Source organism: Protopterus annectens, chromosome 8.part0 (genome assembly GCF_019279795.1).
Source record: "Protopterus annectens isolate FY-2018-M chromosome 8.part0, PAN1.0, whole genome shotgun sequence".
Lineage (NCBI taxonomy): Eukaryota > Metazoa > Chordata > Ceratodontiformes > Protopteridae > Protopterus > Protopterus annectens.
Genome location: NC_056741.1, coordinates 171,847,048 through 171,868,038, shown reverse-complemented (window position 1 = coordinate 171,868,038; position 20,991 = coordinate 171,847,048). Strand labels below are relative to the sequence as shown.

Below are 20,991 nucleotides of genomic sequence, written 5' to 3'. Positions count from 1 at the left end.
GATCCGATGCTCAGCCCTCGGCCCCAAGAGCTCTGATCCGACAAGCTCGAGGGCATAGTCGGCGTCGATGAGACTAGCGCTATCGGCGCCGACAATTCCCTGGGTCCAAATGGGCACTGATCCGATGACTCTGAGATCCGAAAACGAGTCGGAGAAGGAGTGATCGAGGCAAACATGGGGGAGAATGCCCCCCCCCCTGGGGGGGGGGGGGAGGCAAGAGCACCCCCATCTGCATTTGGGTCTGTAAGAACAGACGCATCATCCGATCAATATACGCTTCGGAGATGCTTTTGGTTGACCTGGAAGAGGTATTCGAGGTGGGCCGGGAGGGCCGCCTCGACGACCTCGAGGGAGACCGATCTTCCTCCTCCGGCTCCGGCGAGAAGCTAGGCGAACGGAGCCGAGAGGAGAAGGATCTGGAGACCCCCAAAGGAGACTTAGTTATTTTTGCTGGCAGAGCCGAGGGGTGAGACTTGGCCCGCCTTTTATGGGATCTATGTCCCTCCTTATCCTTGTGCCTCTTCTCCTTAGTTGAGGAGGCACTAGTTTCCCCAGACCTCAAACCCGAAGTGGGAGGTTGAGTCCCGGGTTGAGCTGAGGGAACAGAGGGCGCCGAGGCCGCTGAGGCAGCCGGAGCCCGAACGGGAGAGGAAGATGAAGCTGACTTCTGGGGGAGCTTTCCCGCCAGGATCAGCTTGTTTTTCCTATCCCGAAGTGCCCGGGGGTTAAAGGCCGCACAGATCTGGCAGGCCTCTGAAAGATGGGCTGCCCCCAGGCACAAAACGCACTGAGTGTAGCCATCAGCTGGGGAAAGCTTGTGGCCACACTCAGTACATTTGGAAAAAATGGCCTTAGGCCCTTCCGCCATGTTAAAACACTCACACACACACCCAAACGCTAAGGGGGGAGGGAAGAGTGACAAAGAAAAACTAATTAACTGTACCAGAAAAAATAAAACTAGCACTAAAAAGGGGTAGAAAAAGGTTTACTACCACACACACATGATTTTGAAACTTTTTTGGTGAAGTTAAGATAGAAACAATCTCACCCAGCCAGGAGCTCTTCAAAAGGAAAGCTTCTTCAGCCACGGCAAAAAACGATCTGGGGTAATGTGGTTGGTAGCAGGGGATTATGGGTAGGGGGAGGAGCTAGGAGCTCGGATCTTGGAGCTTGGTAAGCTGCCGGCTCGGATCCGATACCCACAGGTTGCAGAGCAAATGAAGTAACTACTTCAGATTTTTAAATAACTCTGCCCACTTTAAACAGTAACACAGGCTGTTAAAAAAAGGCTTAATAAATGCTAATTTGTGATAACCAAGATATTTACTGAAGGAAACGGGTACCTATGTGTATGAATCTGTGCAGGTTACCAAGACACAAAATGCAGCTTTAAACATTGGCTCTTATGTTGGTACTGTCTTTCAGGAAAAGCAATCATATATGCCTTCATCCTCCATTACTGTCAATGAACGCAAGTCTATTCTACATGCGGAATCTTGGAGCTTCTGATTTGTTTAAGCTTCCTAAAATCACACTGCTGAAAGTAGAATTCATTGTTCAGTGAAAACTATTTCATACATATGACATCAAACCCCAGTACCCACATCCTAACTCAGTATGTGACTTCAGACATACACATTTATGTACATTAATATGCATAATGCTGCCACAGTTGGTATACACTAGTTTGCACGACAAAGTGATCAGGCATTTAATTATTGCTTAAAACACCAAGCCATCAAAAGCTCATATCTAGACTCTAACTTCCTTACCTTGATGAGATCAACTGTTCCGCAGTGGAGGGTCAACTCCTGAACTCCCCCAGCAAACAGCTTACTGGCAGCATTATAAGCCTTCCCAGTTTCAACCATTGCTGAACAAAGGTTTACCAGCTGCAATGTAACACATGAAAGAAAAATAAAAAAATGAGAGAAATGACAAAATTCTTTTCCCTGGGACAAAACACAAACAAGAGAATGGTTTGGCAGATACAATTTTAATGTTTCTGAGAATCCAGTATCATCCTTTATAAACTGCATAAAAATAATTTATGTACTCACCATAATGTTCCATGTGAGTTGTCCATCTCACCTTCATTCAGTACTTGTGGGTTCGGAACCGATCCTCAGTTCCGACTCTGCCATTTACTAAAGCTCGAGGTCTCCAACTAGCTTGTGCCTTACTCCCTATCCCATGAGGCTCTAGGGCATTCCCACATCTTGTTTGCTGGTATAGCAATTGTCAGAAGAAAAAAAAATTCAAGCGAGTCACATCTGCCTCAGGTGATGAAAAACTTCTTTATTTGCAGCTAACCAGATTACAGCAGCATGTTGGCCAAGATGATTTCAATCTGATCAGCTTGTTCACTGACATCAACTTTTATACTTTCCTGTCACTAGCCAAAATAGCTTTTGTTACATTTCTGACAGTTGACAGTTGGCTATGAAAAAACATCTAGGATCACAAATTACCTCAGAAAAGAATGCTTTACCCTCAAAACCACAGCTAGTGTAGAATGTTTACCTCAAAACCACAGTTAGTACAGAATGTTCAAAAAGGTACAGCATACTTAGTTCAACAGTGGCAGCTGGAATTTTCCAGGACACACAGCTTGCCTCAGTAAATTAACTCTTATTCAGAAGTGCTTCCTTTTACCAAGCTTTCATTTAACTGCAGTTAGCTTTCTTTATTCAGAAGTATAGAAAACAGATGTTATTCAAGTTCATAAGCAAACTACATCTATCATAGGTAAAGCCCATCTTTAATAAACAGGGTTCAATGACCTTTTCTTACCAACACTTCAGCAAATAGCATATTCATTTTGCTAGATGGGAGAGAGAGACAAATAACAGTATGTTTTAAAACTTTTTCTCTTAACAGTAATATGTGTATATTAAATATTCTTCATTGTTCTATAAACCTAGAAAAAGGTCAGAGAAAATTAGACGCCAAATAGTAACCTCTCGATCCTCCGGGAACTTAAAAAAAAAAAAAAAAAGGCAGGGACATAAGAATGAAAGTGAGATGCACAACTCACATGGAACGTTATGGAGAGTACATAACTTCTTTATGTAAAGTTGTCCTAGCTTCATTCTGTACTTGTGGGACAGCGTCCCTAGCACCATCTTTCTTGAGTGGCTCACGTGAGAACATTCTTCAGAAAAGTGGACCCAAAAGAGACCCTGTCCCTGTAGGCCAAATCCTCTCTGTAATGAGTAATAAAGGAATAAGGCCTTGCCCACATTGCTGCCATGCAAACGGTATCAATTGGCAATTTTGCACGAAAGGCAAAAGAGGTCGAAATAGCCCTGGCAGACTGAGCTCTTATTTGTTTGGAAGTTGTTTGTTCACTGACTGATAGGTGAATGAGATACAGTCAGACAACCATCTGGATAGAGTGGCTTTCGCTACTGAAGCTCCTTTCTTGGAGTCTGAAAAGGATACAAACAATTGGTCAGTCTTTCTAAAGTCCCTTGTTCTGTGTAAATAGAAAAGTAATTGTCTATGCATATCTAGTTGGTACAACATGTACTCTGCCTTACTGTCATACTTGGGGGGGAAAAAGACTGGTAAGTCTATGGACTGATTTAAGTTTGATTCTGAGCATTTTTGGTAGAAATGATGGGTTTTTGTTTGAAGTGAGACTCTGTCATTGTGAAACAGCACACATGGAGGTTTGATAGATAATGCTTGTAACTCCGAAACCCTCCTTGCTGAAGTGTTAGCCACTAAGAAAATTGTCTTCCAGGTTAAGAATTTCAAGTCACATGAAGATGCAGGTTCAAAGGGGGGGAAGAATTATGCGGGATAAAACAAAATTTAGGTTCCATGGAGGTAGAGGTGGTTTAATGGGTGGTCTTAACAGGTTAGCACCTCTTAAGAAAACTTTACAAAGTCTGTGGGACATAACGTTCAGTCCCCCTCCTCCAAAATGTAAATTAGAGATTGCTGCTAATTATACTCTAATAGTAAGCTGCAGCTGTTCCCTCATTAAAAAGTTTTGCTAAAAATTCCAGTACAGAAGATGTAGATGCAGAGAAAGGGTCAATATGATTTTGTAAGGCCCAGGAGGAAAATCTTTTCCATTTGCTGAGATATAATTTTCTTGTAGAGGCTTTGTGAGAAGAAATCAGGATATGTTGCACTGAGGGTGAAAGGTTAGGTAGCCTGGCTATGTTTGGAATTGGAGCAGCCAGGCTGACAACTTGAGGGTTTGAAGAGATGGATGGAGCATTCCAGACAGATGGGTCAGAAGATTCGGCACTGGGGCCAGAATCCAAGGCTCCTCCTGAAGATGAGGCTGCAAGAAGGGGAACCAAATTTGATGAGGCCAGAAAAGGGCTATAAGAATTAAGGTCCTTCCCAATGTGATGGCTTTCTGAAGAACTCTGACAATCAATGGAAAAGGAGGGAAGGCGTAGAGGAGACCCGAGGACCAATCGTTTACAAGTGTATCCCTTGAGGATTCCCCCAGACGGGGGGGGGGGGGGATTAGGGCAAAGTAGCTACTGCATTTGGTATTCATGGATGTGGCAGAGAGATCGCAGCAAGGCTGGCCCCATTTTTGGAAAATCATTTCTCATATATCTTGTTTCAGGGACCACTCGTGAGGCATCAGTACTGCCCTGCTGAGTTTGTCTGCTATCATGCTGGACTTCCTTGGGATATGCATTTCTACCAGAAAGCATTGGGAGGAGGTCACCCACTGCCATACTCTCCAGACCTCTCAACAAAGGGGGTAATATCTGGTTCCTCCTTGCTTGTTTATATACCATGCCACTGACATATTGTCCGTTTGGATCACAATCGTTCCTAGTGGGAGAGAGTCCTGGAATGCCTGCAATGCAAGAAGCACTGCTCTCATCTCTAGGACATTGATGTGCAAGTGGGCCTCATGATCCTGCCAAATGCCTTGGATTGCCCTTCCCCGACACTGCCTCCTCACCCTATCTGGGAAGCATCTGTGGTCACTGTGCCAAGCAGTTGTGGAAGAACAAAAGGTCAACCTGATGTGACTTGATCTGAGTGAAGCCACCAACGGAGGTCTCTCTTGCAAGATTCTGTTAACATGATCTGGTGCGACATTGGAAGTTCCTGCATGGACCACTGAGTAAAAAGCAGCCACTGTAAAATTCTCATGTGCAGCCGCGCTAAGGGAATTATGTTTATAGCTGCTGCCAAGGCTTCTATCACTTTTAACTGTCCTTGCTTGAGTCTTCCTTTTGAAAAGAAGGTCCAGAACCTGTACCCAAAGGGCTGTCACTCTCTCTGTTGGAAGCTTTACCATCATTCTTATGTTGTCTAAATATGTGCCTATGAAGCCGGTACATTGAGATGGCAATAAGGCAGATTTTATGTAGGTTATTGTGATCCCTAGAAGAGAACAAAGTATCAGAGTGGTGTTTCTTGCATCCATTAGTAGATGCTTGGTGGCAGCGGTTAGGAACCAGTCATCTAGACATGGAAACATCCAGAATTCTAAATGTCTCAAGTGAGCCGTGACTACTGCCATATACTTGCTGAACACTCTGGGGGCTGTGGTGAGACCAAAGGGCAGTGCTCAAAACTGGTAGTATCTGGCTCCCAGCTGAAAGCGCAGAGGACTCCTATATGGCCTGTCTATTTTTATGTGGTAGTACCCATTCTGGAGGTCTATAGAGCACATCTAATTGTCTTTTCCTAAAAAGGGAAGTATCAGTTGCAGTGTAACCATCCGGAACTTTGTCTTTTTTGCAGATTTGTTTAGTCTGCTGAGATCCAGTATGGGTCTCCAGTCACCTGTTTTCTTTGGAACTAAAAAGAACCTTGAATAAGTCCCAGATCCTGGGTATCCTATGTATTTCTAGAGTTGCTTGTTTCTTGTGACTGGGTGGAACATCTGGAATGTTTTTATACATGTGGGGTGGGAATTGAAAAGGGTATTGAGTAACCTTCTGCATACGATGCCTTGTACCTACTTGTCTTTTGTTATTTTTAGCCAGGCATCTGGGTATAGGGATAACACACTCATGACTGCCTCCAGAGAAGGACAGACAAGCCTTCTTTCAGGAGCGCTGAAAGGGATTACCAAAAAAAGATCATCTGTCGCCCTGGATCTGTGGACGGCATCTTCCATTATTCTTCCCCCTCTACCCCTGGAAGAAGACTCACCATGTGGGTCTTGAAAAACTCTCTGAGATTTTCAAAACCACATTTTCCTCCCTTTTGGCCATTAAGGTAAAGCATAGAAGGTGTGAAAAAATGGACTCCAAATGGCAGAGAGAGTTTTTCCTTCCTGTTCACACCTGGTTGGTGAGTATTTTACCTTTGTCTCAAACAAGGACAAGCTGTCAAAGGGGGTGTTAACGAAAAATGACTTGAAGAGTTCCACAAAGTTACACAAGCGCATCCAGGAATGCTTCCTAAGAGAAATTCTTGAAGCCACAGCCTTATTCGCTCCCTCGGCTGCATAAGAAATAAGCCGCATGGATGAGTTGACTACTGAATTTAAGGTGGAGAGCTGGGAGGACACTTTATCTGATACCCCCACTGCTACTGTACTGGAGAGCATCTCCAAGCGCTTTCAGGAGATCTCTGTAACCTACTAAAGTGCATAAGACAATTCAGGGACCTGAGAATGAAGGTCGCTGAAGAAAATGTGCGCTTTCCTTATCTGTCCATCGTACACAACTTTTTGTTCAGGAGATGGACAAAAGTGGACTTCTCAGATAACACCTTCTTGGTGGCCATCGCCACCACCATAGCATCTACTGGGACACCTTTTGTAAGGAATGTTTTTTCTTCAGGGGATATAATAAATTTATTTGGCCTCCGGGGGGGGGGGGGGGGGACAGGGTCCACTGAATATGGAGATTCCCATGCCTTTCTTCAAACTAACTCCATAAGTTCATCGAAAGGTGGAGACACCTAAATGGTGGAAGGGTGAAACCCAAAGGCCTTCAAGTAGACAGACTCCTCATCAGAATGGTTGATTGGCTTCCAGCCACCTCTCTGCTTAAGGATCTCTAGGATGTCTGCAAAGGAGATATCCTCAGAGGGTGACTGTGGGGTCTGTGTCTGATGTGATCAATTCCTCAGAGGAATCCAAATGCTTCTTCTTGCATAATCTCTTGTGACGGACCTCTTCAGAAGGGCATTCTGGAGAATTTTCGGAAAAGAAGGGTTTGCCCACTGGGGCATCCTGAGGACTTGGGTCCCATGACTGTGTGGAATCAGTTGTGCTGAGACAGACACCGGTGTCTTTGGGGGAGGAATGACTGGTCCTGAGAGTGGGGCTGCTCGTGGGGACAGCACTCTCCTCATCACCTCGAAGGCCCCTCACCCATGACTCGAGGAAGCTTCTACCTCTGAAGAACTAGAAGCCTTCCCAGATGCCAAGGAAGGGGGTTGGATCCAAAGCTGATGTAGGAGCTGAGCTCACCCATGCCGAGGCCCAGAGAGGCAAGTTCGGATCCAACAACTGTCTATTCGACTGTCCCCCCCCCCCCCCGACCCAACCGGCAGCTCCTAGAACAGAGGTTGGAGACGTAGATCCTGGAGCAGGTCTTGGCTCCGATGGTTCCACTACTATCAGTTGCATGCATTCTGGCTCCAAGGCCTCGAGGTAAGTCGGAGGAGGAATCAATAGAGATGGGGTAAGTCCATTCGGCTCCGAAGCCCACTGGGTCGGATCCAGCAACAATTTGGCTAGTGCCAGAGTCTCTGCACAACACGAGATAAACTCCTGGAGGACCGAGAAGAGGGGGCAGAAGATCTTGACCTCTGTAACAAAGGTGACCTCAAAATTGGATAAACTAGCTCCAGGACAGGGGATTGGCTCAGAGACTGCAGTACCATCAGTTCTGAAACAGGAGGAACCGAGGTAGAAGGTTTTTCAGGCCCGACAGATTTTGGGTCTGATGAAGACATTCTTGAAAATTTTTGAGAAGGTTCAGATTGATCTGAAGAAAATGAAGATCTTTTACTAGACTTCTCAGACCTAGAAGGGACTTTTTTAGCTGAACTCTGACCTTCTTCCAAGAACTCCGAAAAAGAGGTTTTTAACAATCCTCTTAGAATGAGCTTGCTTTTTCTTTCCAGGAGAACCCTCGAACTAAAAGAATGACATATGGAGCACGACTCCTGTAAATGAACGGCTCTGAGGCAATAAACACATTCTGAATGACCATCTGTCAATGACATTATCTGGGAGCAGTTAGAACATTTCTTGAACCCAGAGGGTTTTGACTCTTAATTGCTTAGACATGTCTATCAATGAGAGTATCCCACAGTAATATTATCAGTATAATGAAACTATCCAAATCACAGCAAAAGAAAAATCTATTCAACTATTCAAACAATTAAAACTAACTTTTTTTTTAAAAAGGCCCTCCAACGTAAACAGCCTAGTAGCTCTCCAATTTAAACGAGCTGACTCAATGAAAGGATCCAAACTCCTTTTGAAAGGAAAAACCAACACTAGACAAACTAATAACACAGCACACTTAACAACCTTATTAGAGAGAGCCCTCTAACTAAAACGGGCTGAGCTGCCCTCTTTAAACCAAGCTGACTCGAACAATTAGTCTTAGATCTGTCAGAAAAACAACAACAAATTTAAACAACAATATTTTAGTACAGAAAAGCCAGATAGGGATATAGGTGCAGGCCTAGAAGAAAAACAATGGCCGAAGTGAAAAACCACAAGTAATGAACACAGTCTAATACTGTGATAAATAAGGTCAAAAACCTTTTTAAACAATAGCGCACAGGGAAAACTACTAAAAACGTTTATTTTTTAATATATATAACAAGCTTTTATAGAAACGTAGCCACAAGCAGTTGAAGGAAGTCCGATCTGTTTAGTGCCAAATGAGATCTGGGGAATGTCCTAGAACATCATGGGATAAGGAGTAAGCCACGAGCTAGTTGGAGACCTTGAGCATTAGTAAACAGCCGAGTCGGAACAGAGGATCGGTTCCGAACCCACAAGTACAGAATGAAGGCGAGGTAGTACAATTTCACATCAAAGCATAGTCAAGGTGGAACAAATAAAAATATGGAATCATAGATAAACTTACTAAGCTGGCCATAAATCCCTACATCACTCTATGGGTTGCCAACTGGCTTACTGACAGAACCAAGATTGTAAAAAGAGCAAACTCCAAATCCAGTTCAGACAAGTGACAAGTGGAGTACCTCAGTGTTCAGTCCTGGCACAGCTCTTGTTTGGCATCCACTTCTCTGAAGTACAGGCCAACACTAAGGAACTCTGGCTAACAAAGTTTGCAGATGACTGCAAACTGGGAGCCATTATTGAATCCCCAAATGATGTGGATATTCTACAAAAGGGCCTTACATAAACAGATGCTTGGTGCCAGAGACATGGGCTCAAGCTTAATGCCACAAAATGTATAGTTATCCCCTTTGGGGAAAAAACATGTACCCATGAATTACCACATAGGTGGCAGTACACTAAATACCAAAAGTGTGATGAGAGACTTAGGGACACAGGTGGACAGTAGTCTCACCTTCGATAACCACATCGCCACAATAGTCAGGAAATCCTTCTATGTGGCACACCTCATCACTAAGGGCTTTTCATCCAGAAAAAAGTAGGTCATTGTCCAACTGTACTCATCCCTCATTAGACCCATTATAGGAGTACAACGCCCGATTGGTATGTACCTCACAAGACATCTGCAACAGCTGGAAAGGCCACATAAATACCTCACTAAAAGAATCATAGGCCTAAAGCAGATGCTCTATATGCTGCCCGTCTAAAAAAAAAACTCCAGCTATACTCTGTGGCATATCGTCTACTCAGAGGCGATCTCTGCTTAACATACAAGGTCATGTCAAACCCTGAGCTGTTGGACATGCTCCACTTAAAGAAATACCAATCCCTCAGAGCCACGCACTCCAGGGATCTAAACCTTGTCATCACAATGAACAAAACATGCTGAAGGGATAAGTTCCTGACTCAGGGACTCCTCATACTCTGGAATAGACTGCCCATAAATGTCAAGCAGAGCGCCTCCTTGGCCCTCTTCAAGAGGAACCTTGACGATTGGATGGGAGCTAGGAAATTCACCCCGGGGTTCTAGACAGGGGTCCATGGAAGTAAATATTGTGGGAAGAAATATCTGGGGAATTGTTGGGCTAGGCTTGTATAGGCCCTAGGGCCAATAGCCTAGTACCAACCTATGAACCTAGTGCACACAATGCATTTGGTTTCATCATTTATGATGGGAAAAAGGCATGAATAAGCAAAAGCCTCAGTGCGGGCAAATGAAATGCAAACATGTGTAAAACTACTCAGATGGCAAGCAATCTGTAAAACTGCAAGTTATATTTAGGCTTCATAATATTAGAGAATGCATATCATGCTGAATGGATGACAGCAAATGAACTGCACCTTGTACAAGTAAACTTGGTGAACAAGAAATTGTGCACGATTTCTTCACAATTAGGAAGGCTCTGACAGCTAGTCTACTCCAATATAGTACAACTGTGGGGAATAAATTCTGGAAAAACAAGAAAGTACAGTTTTGTACCTACCATAAATGTAGATGTTCGAGGATCCACATTGCTGCAGTCATAACCTGTGGGTAGTCCGCTGTCCTCGGTCGGCCCGAATACCAAAGTGTTAGGCTGGCGTCGGTCATGGTCGCTCAGATCTGACGTCAGTACGCAGTGGTACTAAAGCGCATGACCGATGCCGTATCCTCAAGTCTTTCTTGCCCCAGATGTCAGAAGGCCTAAAAAGAAAAGGCCATAGCCAAAAATAGAAAATACCCAACCACCAATATAGAAAAAATAATCACCCCAAAACAACACAGCAACCCCAAACTACAGAGGGGAAGGAGGGAGGGAAAATTGGACTGCAGCAATGTGGATCCTCGAACATCTACATTTATGGTAGGTACAAAACTGTACTATGTTCTTCGTCTCACATTGCTGCAGTCATAACCTGTGGGTAGAATCCCAAAGCAAAGATAAAGGGAGGTTGGCAAAATCAAAAAGCATTAGGAGCTGCTAACATGCCCTGTAAAACTGCAGTGGCAAACCCAGCCCTAGACTTGGAATAAAGAGGGAGATGGTAATGTTTAGTAAAAGTGTGCACTGAACTCCAAGTAGCTGCCTCCAAAATATCCTTAGTAGCTACTCCCCTTAAAAAGGCAGTAGAAGTGGCAGTAGCTCTAGTGGAATGAGGTCTGATCCCAGCCGGAACATCCTTTCCATGATGAGAATAACAAAAAGCAATACAATGGCCAATCCACTTAGAAATAGTTTGCTTTGAAACAGCTTTCCCTTGTGAACCCAAAGCAAAAGAAATGAATAACTGTTGAGTCTGCCTGAACCCTTTAGTTCTGCTCAAATAATAGCGTAACTGCCTGTGAATATCCAAAGAATGCAAAATTTTTTCCCCTTTATTTTGGGGATCAGCATAAAAAGTAGGCAAATGAATAGATTGGTCCAAGGCCACATTAGAAACAACTTTAGGCATAAAAGTAGGGTTAGTACGCAAGGATACCCTATCCTTATGGAATATCAGGAAGCCTGCCATGAGAGCCTGTAATTCAGATACCCTCCTAGCAGACGTAATGGCCAACAAAAAAGCAGTCTTCCAAGACAAAAACTTCAACTCAGATGTAGCTGCAGGTTCAAAAGGAGGTAAAGTAAGCTTTTCCAACACACAATTGAGATCCCAGGAAGGAGTAGGAGCTCTACGTGGGGGTCTTATGTTCTTTGCCCTTCTAAGAAATTGCTTAAACAAAGGGTGAGAAAATAATGGTGGGTCACAATCATAGTGAGCAGAAATGGCTGCAGCATGAACTTTCACAGAGGAGAAAGAAACCCTTGTCTAATAATTCTGTAAGGTACTGTAGTGTAACACTCAAATTAGGCACTGAAACATCAAAGCTCTTTGCTGTGCTCCAAAGAAAAAATCTCCTCAATTTATCAGCATAAACTTTCCTAGTACTAGGTCGTCTGGCTTCCAATATGACATTCAAAACTTGTTGAGGAAGCTGTGACCCCCCAGGGTCTAAAACAGAATATGCCAGGCTGTCAGATGCAGGGACTGTACCCTGACATTGAGGAAATGATTGCTTGCCTGGGACAAAAGGTGTGGAATTGGAGGCAAAGGCCAAGGAGGCTCCTGTACTAAACTCCTCAGCAGAGGATACCAGTGCTGACGTGGCCAATCTGGAGCTATTAGAATCATGCAAGGCTTGTCCTGTCTGACCTTCAAGAGCACCTTGGGAAGGAGAGGCAGAGGAGGAAAAGCATAGACGTGAAGGTTGTTCCAACTGAAAGATAGAGCATCCACTTTCCAAGCTTTTGGGTGAAACATCTTTGTGCAAAATTTTGGCAGTTGGAAATTTAGTGGAGAAGCGAACAGATCTATGTCTGGAGTTCCCCAAGCCACTGTCAACTGTTGAAATACATGAGGATCCAATTTCCACTCGTGGGGATCCACCATCTGTCTGCTCAAAACATCTGCTAAGGAGTTCTGTGCTCCTGGCAGAAACCTTGCTTGAAGAGTGATGTGCAAACTCAGAGCAGTCTCCCACAAAATCATAGCTTGTCTGCAAAGAGGGTACGAATGGGTTCCCCCCTGCTTGTTGATGTACCACATGACTGTTGTGTTGTCTGTTTGAATCAACACCTGTCCCGTTGAAGTAGATCCTTGAAAGCCATCAGTGCAAATTGGACTGCTAACATCTCCTTCATGTTGATATGCAAATGCTGTAGTCTGGGAGGCCACGTGTCTTGAATCCATTTCCCATTGAAGTGTGCTCCCAAGCCATGTCTGAGGCATCTGTCGTTAAGATCTGACTCGCCTCTGGTCGGGTCACAGAGAGTCCCTTGTTTAGGTGACATTCCTGAGCCCACCACAAAAATTCCTTTTGGATGCAAGGTATTATCCGAATGACAGTGTCCAAATCGTGGCAGTGTTGAGTCCATACACTTTTGAGATACCATTGTAGCTTCCTCATATGCAGTTTGGCATTGGGAAGTACCAGAATACAAGATGCCATGAACCCCAAGGCTTGAAGGACTGTCCTTGCAGTCAGCCTGGACATTAGGGATAATTGCTGGAAGTAAAGGGGAAGATTTCTTTGTTTGTCCGGGGTCAAAAAAGCCATCTGAGAGGCTGTATTCAGTCTTACACCCAGAAAGCACATGTCCTGAGAGGGTACTAGACTGGACTTTGTTTCATTCACAGAATACCCTAGGCACCTTAAAAAGTACAGTTTTGTACCTACCATAAATGTAGATGTTCGAGGATTCCATTGCTGCAGTCCTAACAATTGGGTATAGTCCGCATCCAGTCGGCCCGAATACCAGAGTATAAGGCTGACGTCGGTCATGGCGCATTAGACTGACGTCAGTACGTCAGGGTACTAATGCGCATGACCGGCGTCCTATCCTCAGTCTTTTCTTGCCCCAGATGTCAGAAGACCCTAAAAGGACAAGGCCCAAAAAGCCTGCACCAAAACATGAACAATATATACAAAAATATAAGCAGGTAAGCTCACCTACACTACCACCCCTAAACACAGAGGGAAGGAGGGAGGATTGGACTGCAGCAATGGAATCCTCGAACATCTACATTTATGGTAGGTACAAAACTGTACTATGTTCTTCGCCTTCCATTGCTGCAGTCCTAACAATTGGGTAGAATCCCAAAGCAGAGGTAAGGGAGGCTGGCAAATCATAAAGAAGCAGGAGCTGACAACATGCCTTGCAAAACAGCTGTGGCAAAACCAGCCCTAGACTTAGAGTAGATAGGAAGGTGATAATGCTTAGAGAAAGTATGCACTGAACTCCAAGTAGCTGCTTCCAAAATATCCTTAGTTGCCACCCCGTAGAAATGCTGTTGAAGTGGCAGTAGCCCTAGTGGAATGAGGCCTAATCCCAGCTGGAACCTCCTTGCCATGATGGGAATAACAAAATGCAATGCAAAAGCCAATCCACCTAGAAATAGTTTGTTTTGACACAGGCTTGCCCTGCGAACTCAAAGCAAAAGAAACAAACAACTGCTGAGACTGTCTAAAATCCTTAGTCCTGCTTAAGTAATAACGCAATTGCCTGTGTACATCTAAAGTATGCAAAATCTTTTCCCTTTATTCTGGGGGACTGCATGAAAAGTAGGCAAATGAATAGTCTGGTTTAAAGCCACACTAGAAACCACCTTAGGCATAAAGGAAGGATTAGTACGTAATGATACCCTATCCTTATGGAAAATCAAAAAGGGCTCGACTGCCATAAGGGCCTGCAACTCAGACACCCTTCTTGCAGAAGTAATAGCCAACAAAAAAGCAGTCTTCCATGACAAATATTTCAATTCAGCAGTAGCCGCAGGCTCAAAAGGTTGTAGAGTAAGTTTTTCCAACACAAAATTGAGATCCCAAGCAGGAGTAGGAGCTCTATGGGATCTTATATTCTTTGCCCCTCTAAGAAACTGCTTGAACAAAGGATGTGAAAACAAAGGTGGGTCACAATCATAGTGAGCTGAAATTGCTGCAGCATGAATCTTAATAGAAGAGAAGGACAACCCTTTGTCCAATAACTCGGTAAGATATTGAAGAGCCACACTCAAATTAGGCTCAGAAATCTCCAAATTCCTTGCTGCACTCCAAAATAAAAATCTCTTCCATTTTGCTGTACACTCTCCTTGTACTAGGTCGTCTAGCTTCCATAATCACATTTAAAACTTGTTGAGGAAGTTGAGACCTGCTGTGTTTCAACACAGAATATGCCAGGCTGTTAGATGAAGAGAGTGAAGCTTGACATTGAGCAGATGACCGTCCTCTTGAGATAACAGATGAGGAATCAGAGGTAAAGGCCATGGAGGCTTCTTTACCAGACTCCGTAGTAGTGGGTACCAGTGTTGCGAGGCCAATCTGGAGCTATCAAAATCATCCTTGGCCTGTCTTGTCTGACCTTTAATAGCACCTTTGGAAGAAGAGGCAGAGGTGGAAAGGCATACACATGAAGATTTTCCCAACTGAAAGACAGAGCATCCACTTTCCAAGCTGTGTGATGAAACCCCTTTGTGCAATACTTTGGCAGCTGGTGGTTTAGTGGAGAAGCGAACAGATCTATGTCTGGAGTTCCCCATGACACTGTCAATGTCTGAAATACATGAAGATCCAGTTTCCACTCGTGGGGATCCATGATTCGTCTGCTTAACACATCTGCTAAGGAGTTCTGTGCTCCTGGCAGAAACCTTGCCTGAAGAGTTAGTTGCAAGCTTAGCGCAATCTCCCATAAAATCATTGCTTGCCTGCATAGAGGATAAGAATGTGTTCCCCCTTGCTTGTTGATGTACCACATGACAGTTGTGTTGTCTGTTAGAATCAACACCTGTCCTGGAAGAAGTAACTCCTTGAAAGCCAGTAAAGCGAACTGGACTGCTAACATCTCCTTCATGTTGATATGTAGATGCTGTAGTCTGGCAGGCCACTTGTCTTGTATTCACTTTCCAAGTAGATGAGCTCCCCAAGCAATGTCCGAGGCATCTGTCGTTAAAATCTGACTCGCCTCTGGCCGGGTCACAGAGAGTCCCTTGTTTAGGTGACATTCCTGAGCCCACCACAAAAATTCCCTTTGAAGGCAAGGTATTATGGGAATGACAGTGTCTAAATCCTGGCAGTGCTGTGTCCATACATTTTTGAGATACCATTGTAACTTCCTCATATGCAGTTTGGCATTGGGAAGCACCAGAATACAAGATGCCATGAACCCTAATGCTTGAAGGACTGTCCCTGCAGTCAGCACGGACTGATGAGATAGATGATGGAAGTAAAGTGATAGACTCATTTGTTTGTCCGGGGTTAAAAAGGCCATCTGGGCTGCTGTATTCAGTCTCACACCCAGAAAGCACATGTCTTGAGAGGGTACTAGACTGGACTTTATTTCGTTCACAGAATACCCTAGGCATCTTAGCACTGCTATAACATATTCCAGATGCTGTAGAAGGTCTTCCTTTTCTTGAGCCAGAATCAGGCAGTCGTCTAAGTAAGGATAGATTTGAATTCCTTGTAGCCTGAAGTAAGCTATCACTGGAGCCAGAACCTTGGTGAATACTCTGGGCGCAGTAGATAAGCCAAAGGGCAATGCAGAGAACTGATAATGAGAATCTCCAGCTCGAAACCGCAGATACTTCCTGCAACTTAGCCTGATAGGCACATGAAGGTAAGCTTCCTTGAGATCTAAAGTTACCATCCAGTGATCTTTGCCCAGCAGAGGTAAAAGCTGTTGTAACGTCAACATCTTGAACTTGGGAATGTCCAGATAAGTGTTGAGGAGAGATAAATCCAAAATTGGTCTCCACGTGTTCCCCTTCTTTGGTACTAGGAACATGCGGAATAAAATCCTAGGCCCCTTTCTGATACAGGGACTGGCTGAATGGGCCCCATTTTGAGTAACTGAGAAACTTGCTTGTGAGCCTCTTTTCTTTGTGGAGGAGGAACGTCTGGCATGCCTTTGAAAGGGGGCATTGTATGGAAATAAAACCTGTAACCGTGGTGAATAATGTCCAACACCCATCTGTCTTGAGTAATTAAATCCCAATTTTCTTTGAAAAGAGACAGTCGTCCTCCCAAAGGAGCTGCCAGACGAGAATCTACTGGCAGCTGAAAAGGCAGGTCATTGGGTCTGCTTACGAAAGGACTGACCCCTGCCCTCACTAGAAGTCTGAGCAGGTGAACTCCTGTTCTAGACCTAAAAGAACCTTGAGCCCTGCCCCTACCACGTCTAGACCTACCCCTAGACTGGGAGTCATAAGCAGGATAAGTCCACCCCTTAGCAGGCCAATTTCTACTAAACTTCGTGGCTGTACCTGCAAAAAATTCTTAACAGTTTGCATAGATCTAGCTTTGTCCTCCATTTTCTTTAAAACTGCTTCCACAGGCGAACCAAACAAAACATCAGACTGTAAAGGTGCATCCAAAATCCTTGTCTTAACATGCTCAGCCAAATTCTGATCTCTTAACCAGGCATGCCTGCGAAGAACAGAACTAGTGGCAGCCACCCTCGAGGAGGCCTGCACAGCATCAAAGCCACATTGCAAAGAATGCTTGCCCACTTGTTCAGACACATAAACCAAATCCAGCAACTCTTTACACTCAATACCTTCCGCCAAAGCATCCACCTTAGACTTCAATTGAGAAAGGAGATAATTTTGATATTTCAGCATGTGGAACTGACAATTCAATGCTCTCATGGCTAGAGTGGAAGAAGTATACAGTTTCTTACCCCACCTATCCAAAGCCCTAGCCTCCTTGTCAGTGGGAACAGGATTTCTAACCACAGAGGCTTAAACACCTTTAGGCCCCTGAGAAATAGTTTCTGGGTCCGCCCTAGGACTCTTAAACAAATACTTATGAGCTTCAGGCACCCTATAGTACCTATCAGGTTTAACAGGAGCAGGAGGCAAAGAATCAGGGTTCAGGGAAGCCTCTGCAAAAACATCTTCCACCACAGTCAACACAGGAGGTATAGCTAAGGGCCTATGCTGGGGTAAAACAAGAATTCCCTAAGCCTCTTCCTGGAATCAGAGTAATCCTGGCCTTCCCATTTAAAGTGCTCCCTCATGGAATGCAGAGTCTCTGAAAATGAAAAATCCTCAGGAGGAGAAGTCAAGGAGTGGCATCATCCATATCAGAATCAGAATAAGGAGGATACTCCTGTAAATCATCCGCAGAGGACTCAGAAGCCTCTGAACCGTGTTCAAAACTGGCAAACTCCGGCTCCACCCTAGGCCTCTTAGCAGGAGGGCCCATAGAACCTCTAATCATAGTAATCAAATCTTCTGCCATTTTAAGCATATGTTTCTTAGGTACAGAACCCGAAAAGCTAGGAGAAGCCCCACTGAAGCTGAAATTGGCCTACCTCTAAAAGAAGCTTTAGCAACAGAAGGAGAGGCTCCAATTACTGTGGGACAAGAGGGAAGAATAGGCCCTGAGAAGCCCCTTCAGCCTGGCCTGCCTCCTGAGATGGGACATCCTGGAACAGTAAAGTTTCTGCCGGAGACTCCATAGAAACTCCTGGCAAAACCTCTGGCTCCACTGAGCCTCTAAAGAACCGACGTCCGGGACTGCGGTTCTTCAACCCTAGGCTTCGCTGTTTTGTCCTTGCGCTTCCTGGACGAAGCGGGCGTCGGAGCATCCGGCGGCATTTTATAATTGCAACGCTTCCCAAACACTAACCTGGCACAGTCTAACCTCCTCTTAATAGTGCGTTTGTTAAACTTAGCACAAGAGCGGCAACCAACAACGTCGTGCTCAGGCCCTAAACAAGGTATACACAAAGTATGGAAATCCTTATGCGGTATCTGTTTCCCACAAGAAATACAGTTATTCACTTTTTCTGACATCCGGTTAAATACTGAGGCAAGAAAAAACCAAAATGTTCCCCAACGGGGTACTTAGCCAACTCTGATTCGGTCTGAAACTCCGGTTTCGGAAATATCTCAGAACGCCAACCTGCACTTGCAAAACTGCTTCTGCATCGGACCACGCGGCAAAAAAGACTAAGGATAGGACGCCGGTCATGCGCATTAGTACCCTGACGTACTGACGTCAGTCTAATGCGCCATGACCGACGTCAGCCTTATACTCTGGTATTCGGGCCGACTGGATGCGGACTATACCCAATTGTTAGGACTGCAGCAATGGAAGACGAAGAACATCTGCCATTACATACTGTAGATGCTGAAGTAACTTGACTTTGTCTTGAGCAAGAATCAGGCAATCGTCCAGATAAGGATAAATTTGTATTCCTCTTAGTCTTAAGAAGGCTATCACAGGAGCCAAGACCTTTGTGAACACCCTGGGCGCAGTAGATAAGCCAAAGGGCAATTTAAGAAGGCTATCACAGGAGCCAAGACCTTTGTGAACACCCTGGGCGCAGTAGATAAGCCAAAGGGCAATGCAGATAACTGATAATGAAAAGTACCAGCCCGAAAACGCAGGAACCTCCTGCAGCTGGGCCTGATAGGAATGTGAAGATAAGCCTCTTTGAGATCCAGAGTTACCATCCAGTGATCTTTGCCTAGCAGAGGCAGAAGTTGCTGCAAAGTTAACATCTTGAACTTTGGAATGTCTAGGTATGTATTGAGAATGGACAAATCCAGAATTGGCCTCCAAGTATTTCCTTTCTTTGGCACAAGGAACAGGCGAGAATAAAATCCTAGGCCTACTTCCGACGGAGGTACCACCTGTATAGCCCCCATTTGCAAAAGTAAAGAAATCTGTTTGTGAGCCTCCAGCCTTTGCTGAGGAGGTACGTCCGGCATGCCTTTGAAAGGAGGCAAGGTGTGAAAATAAAACTTGTAGCCTCGATTTATAATGTCCAACACCCATTTGTCCTGGGTGACCAAAAGCCAATTTTGCTTGAAAAGTGCCAACTTTCCTCCTAGAGGAGCTGCCAGACAGGAGGAATCTGGCAGCTGGAGATACAGGTCATTGGGTCTGTTTACGAAAAGGCTGACCCCTGCCCTCACCAGAAGATTGTGCAGGAGAACTCCATGTCCTAGGTCTGAAAGAACCCTGAGCATGAGCTCTGCCCCTACCACGTCTTCTAGCACAATCTAACCTGCGTTTAATGGTGCGCTTATTAAATCTAGCACAAAAGCGACACCCGACTACGTCGTGCTCAGGCCCCAAGCAAGGAATACAGAGAGAATGGTAGTCCCTATGAGGTATCTGTTTCCCACAAGAAATACAATTATTAACTTTTTCTGATATCCGGATTTAACTGAGGCAAGAAAAGACAAAAATATTCCCCAACGGGGTACTTAGCCCAACTTGGTCTTCGGTCTGAAACTCAGAATACGAAAATTTCAGGACGCCGAATGGCACTTGCAAACGCTGCTTCTGCTTCGGACCATGCGGCAAGAAAGACTGAGGATATGGCGTCGGTCATGCGCTTTAGTACCACTGCGTACTGACGTCAGATCTGAGCGACCATGACCGACGCCAGCCTAACACTTTGGTATTCGGGCCGACCGAGGACAGCGGACTACCCACAGGTTATGACTGCAGCAATGTGAGACGAAGAACATCAGAAACAGTTCCTCTACATACAAAGTACAGACATCTTGTCACTATGCTTGGTGTTGTAGAAGGTGCATGGCAACAACCAAAGATGATGAATTCAATGCAAATCAATACTCAGTGCAGAATGAAGGGCAGAACATTACATAAACTGCTAACATTCCTTTGGATTTGTGTGTGTGTGTGTGTGTGTGGGGGGGGGGGGGGTATCTCCTGAACACTAACCTGCAATGACAGACTGCAAACAGACCATGGAATAATGAGAACATACATGAGATGTGCACGTGACAAAACATTTCCCCGTGTCAAAACATAGTCACAATCTACAGATAAAGTTGGGCAACCAAATAAAGCAAGTGGTCCAGTCAACCTTTTTTCAGCTGTAGCCAAATCTACAAATATGACAGAAAACACAGTTACTGATGAAACACCTACAAAAACATACAAAAAACAGCATAAAATATGTATTTTACATTAACCCGAGCATGCAGCAAGAAAAAAAAATATTACTTAACTTCACTCTGAAGAAGTTACGGGATTCATCGAAACTGACAATGTTAGGTCTGCAGTTGTGGGACTGCACACATACTTGCGGATCTCCTCAGATTCCAATACACTGAAAGTTGCAAAGCAGGCATCTCTAACAACTGGAACATCCACAGGGATCTTAAATAGTGGGACGTCAGTGATGGCTCTTTTTTGTAAGAGGTTTGCAACCTTGACTTTGGCTGTCACCTTCTTATGGGGAGAAACATTAAACAGTGGAACACAAGGTGATCTTGAGAATAAAAAGGGGAGATGGTGCAACCTTTGACATGATTTTCTTTACATATATGGCATGCATGACGGCCTACCACACCAGGAAAATGAGGAAAATCTGACCACCAATTGCCTGAAGAGAAGGGTTAGCTAAGCAACTTTTCGGGGATTCTTTGACCAA

At 44.6% G+C, this 20,991-nt stretch overlaps 1 protein-coding gene across 1 annotated transcript in view; it reads right to left on the bottom strand.

The window, feature by feature from the left end:
• The window catches only part of LOC122808176 (arf-GAP with coiled-coil, ANK repeat and PH domain-containing protein 3-like), a 211,946-nt gene that overhangs the window by 68,307 nt on the left and 122,648 nt on the right, over positions 1-20,991 (bottom strand). Inside the window, exon 3 of the mRNA XM_044079144.1 lies at positions 1,773-1,892. Coding sequence (XP_043935079.1) covers positions 1,773-1,892 — 120 coding nt within the window. The remainder of the gene's footprint in view (positions 1-1,772; positions 1,893-20,991) is intronic.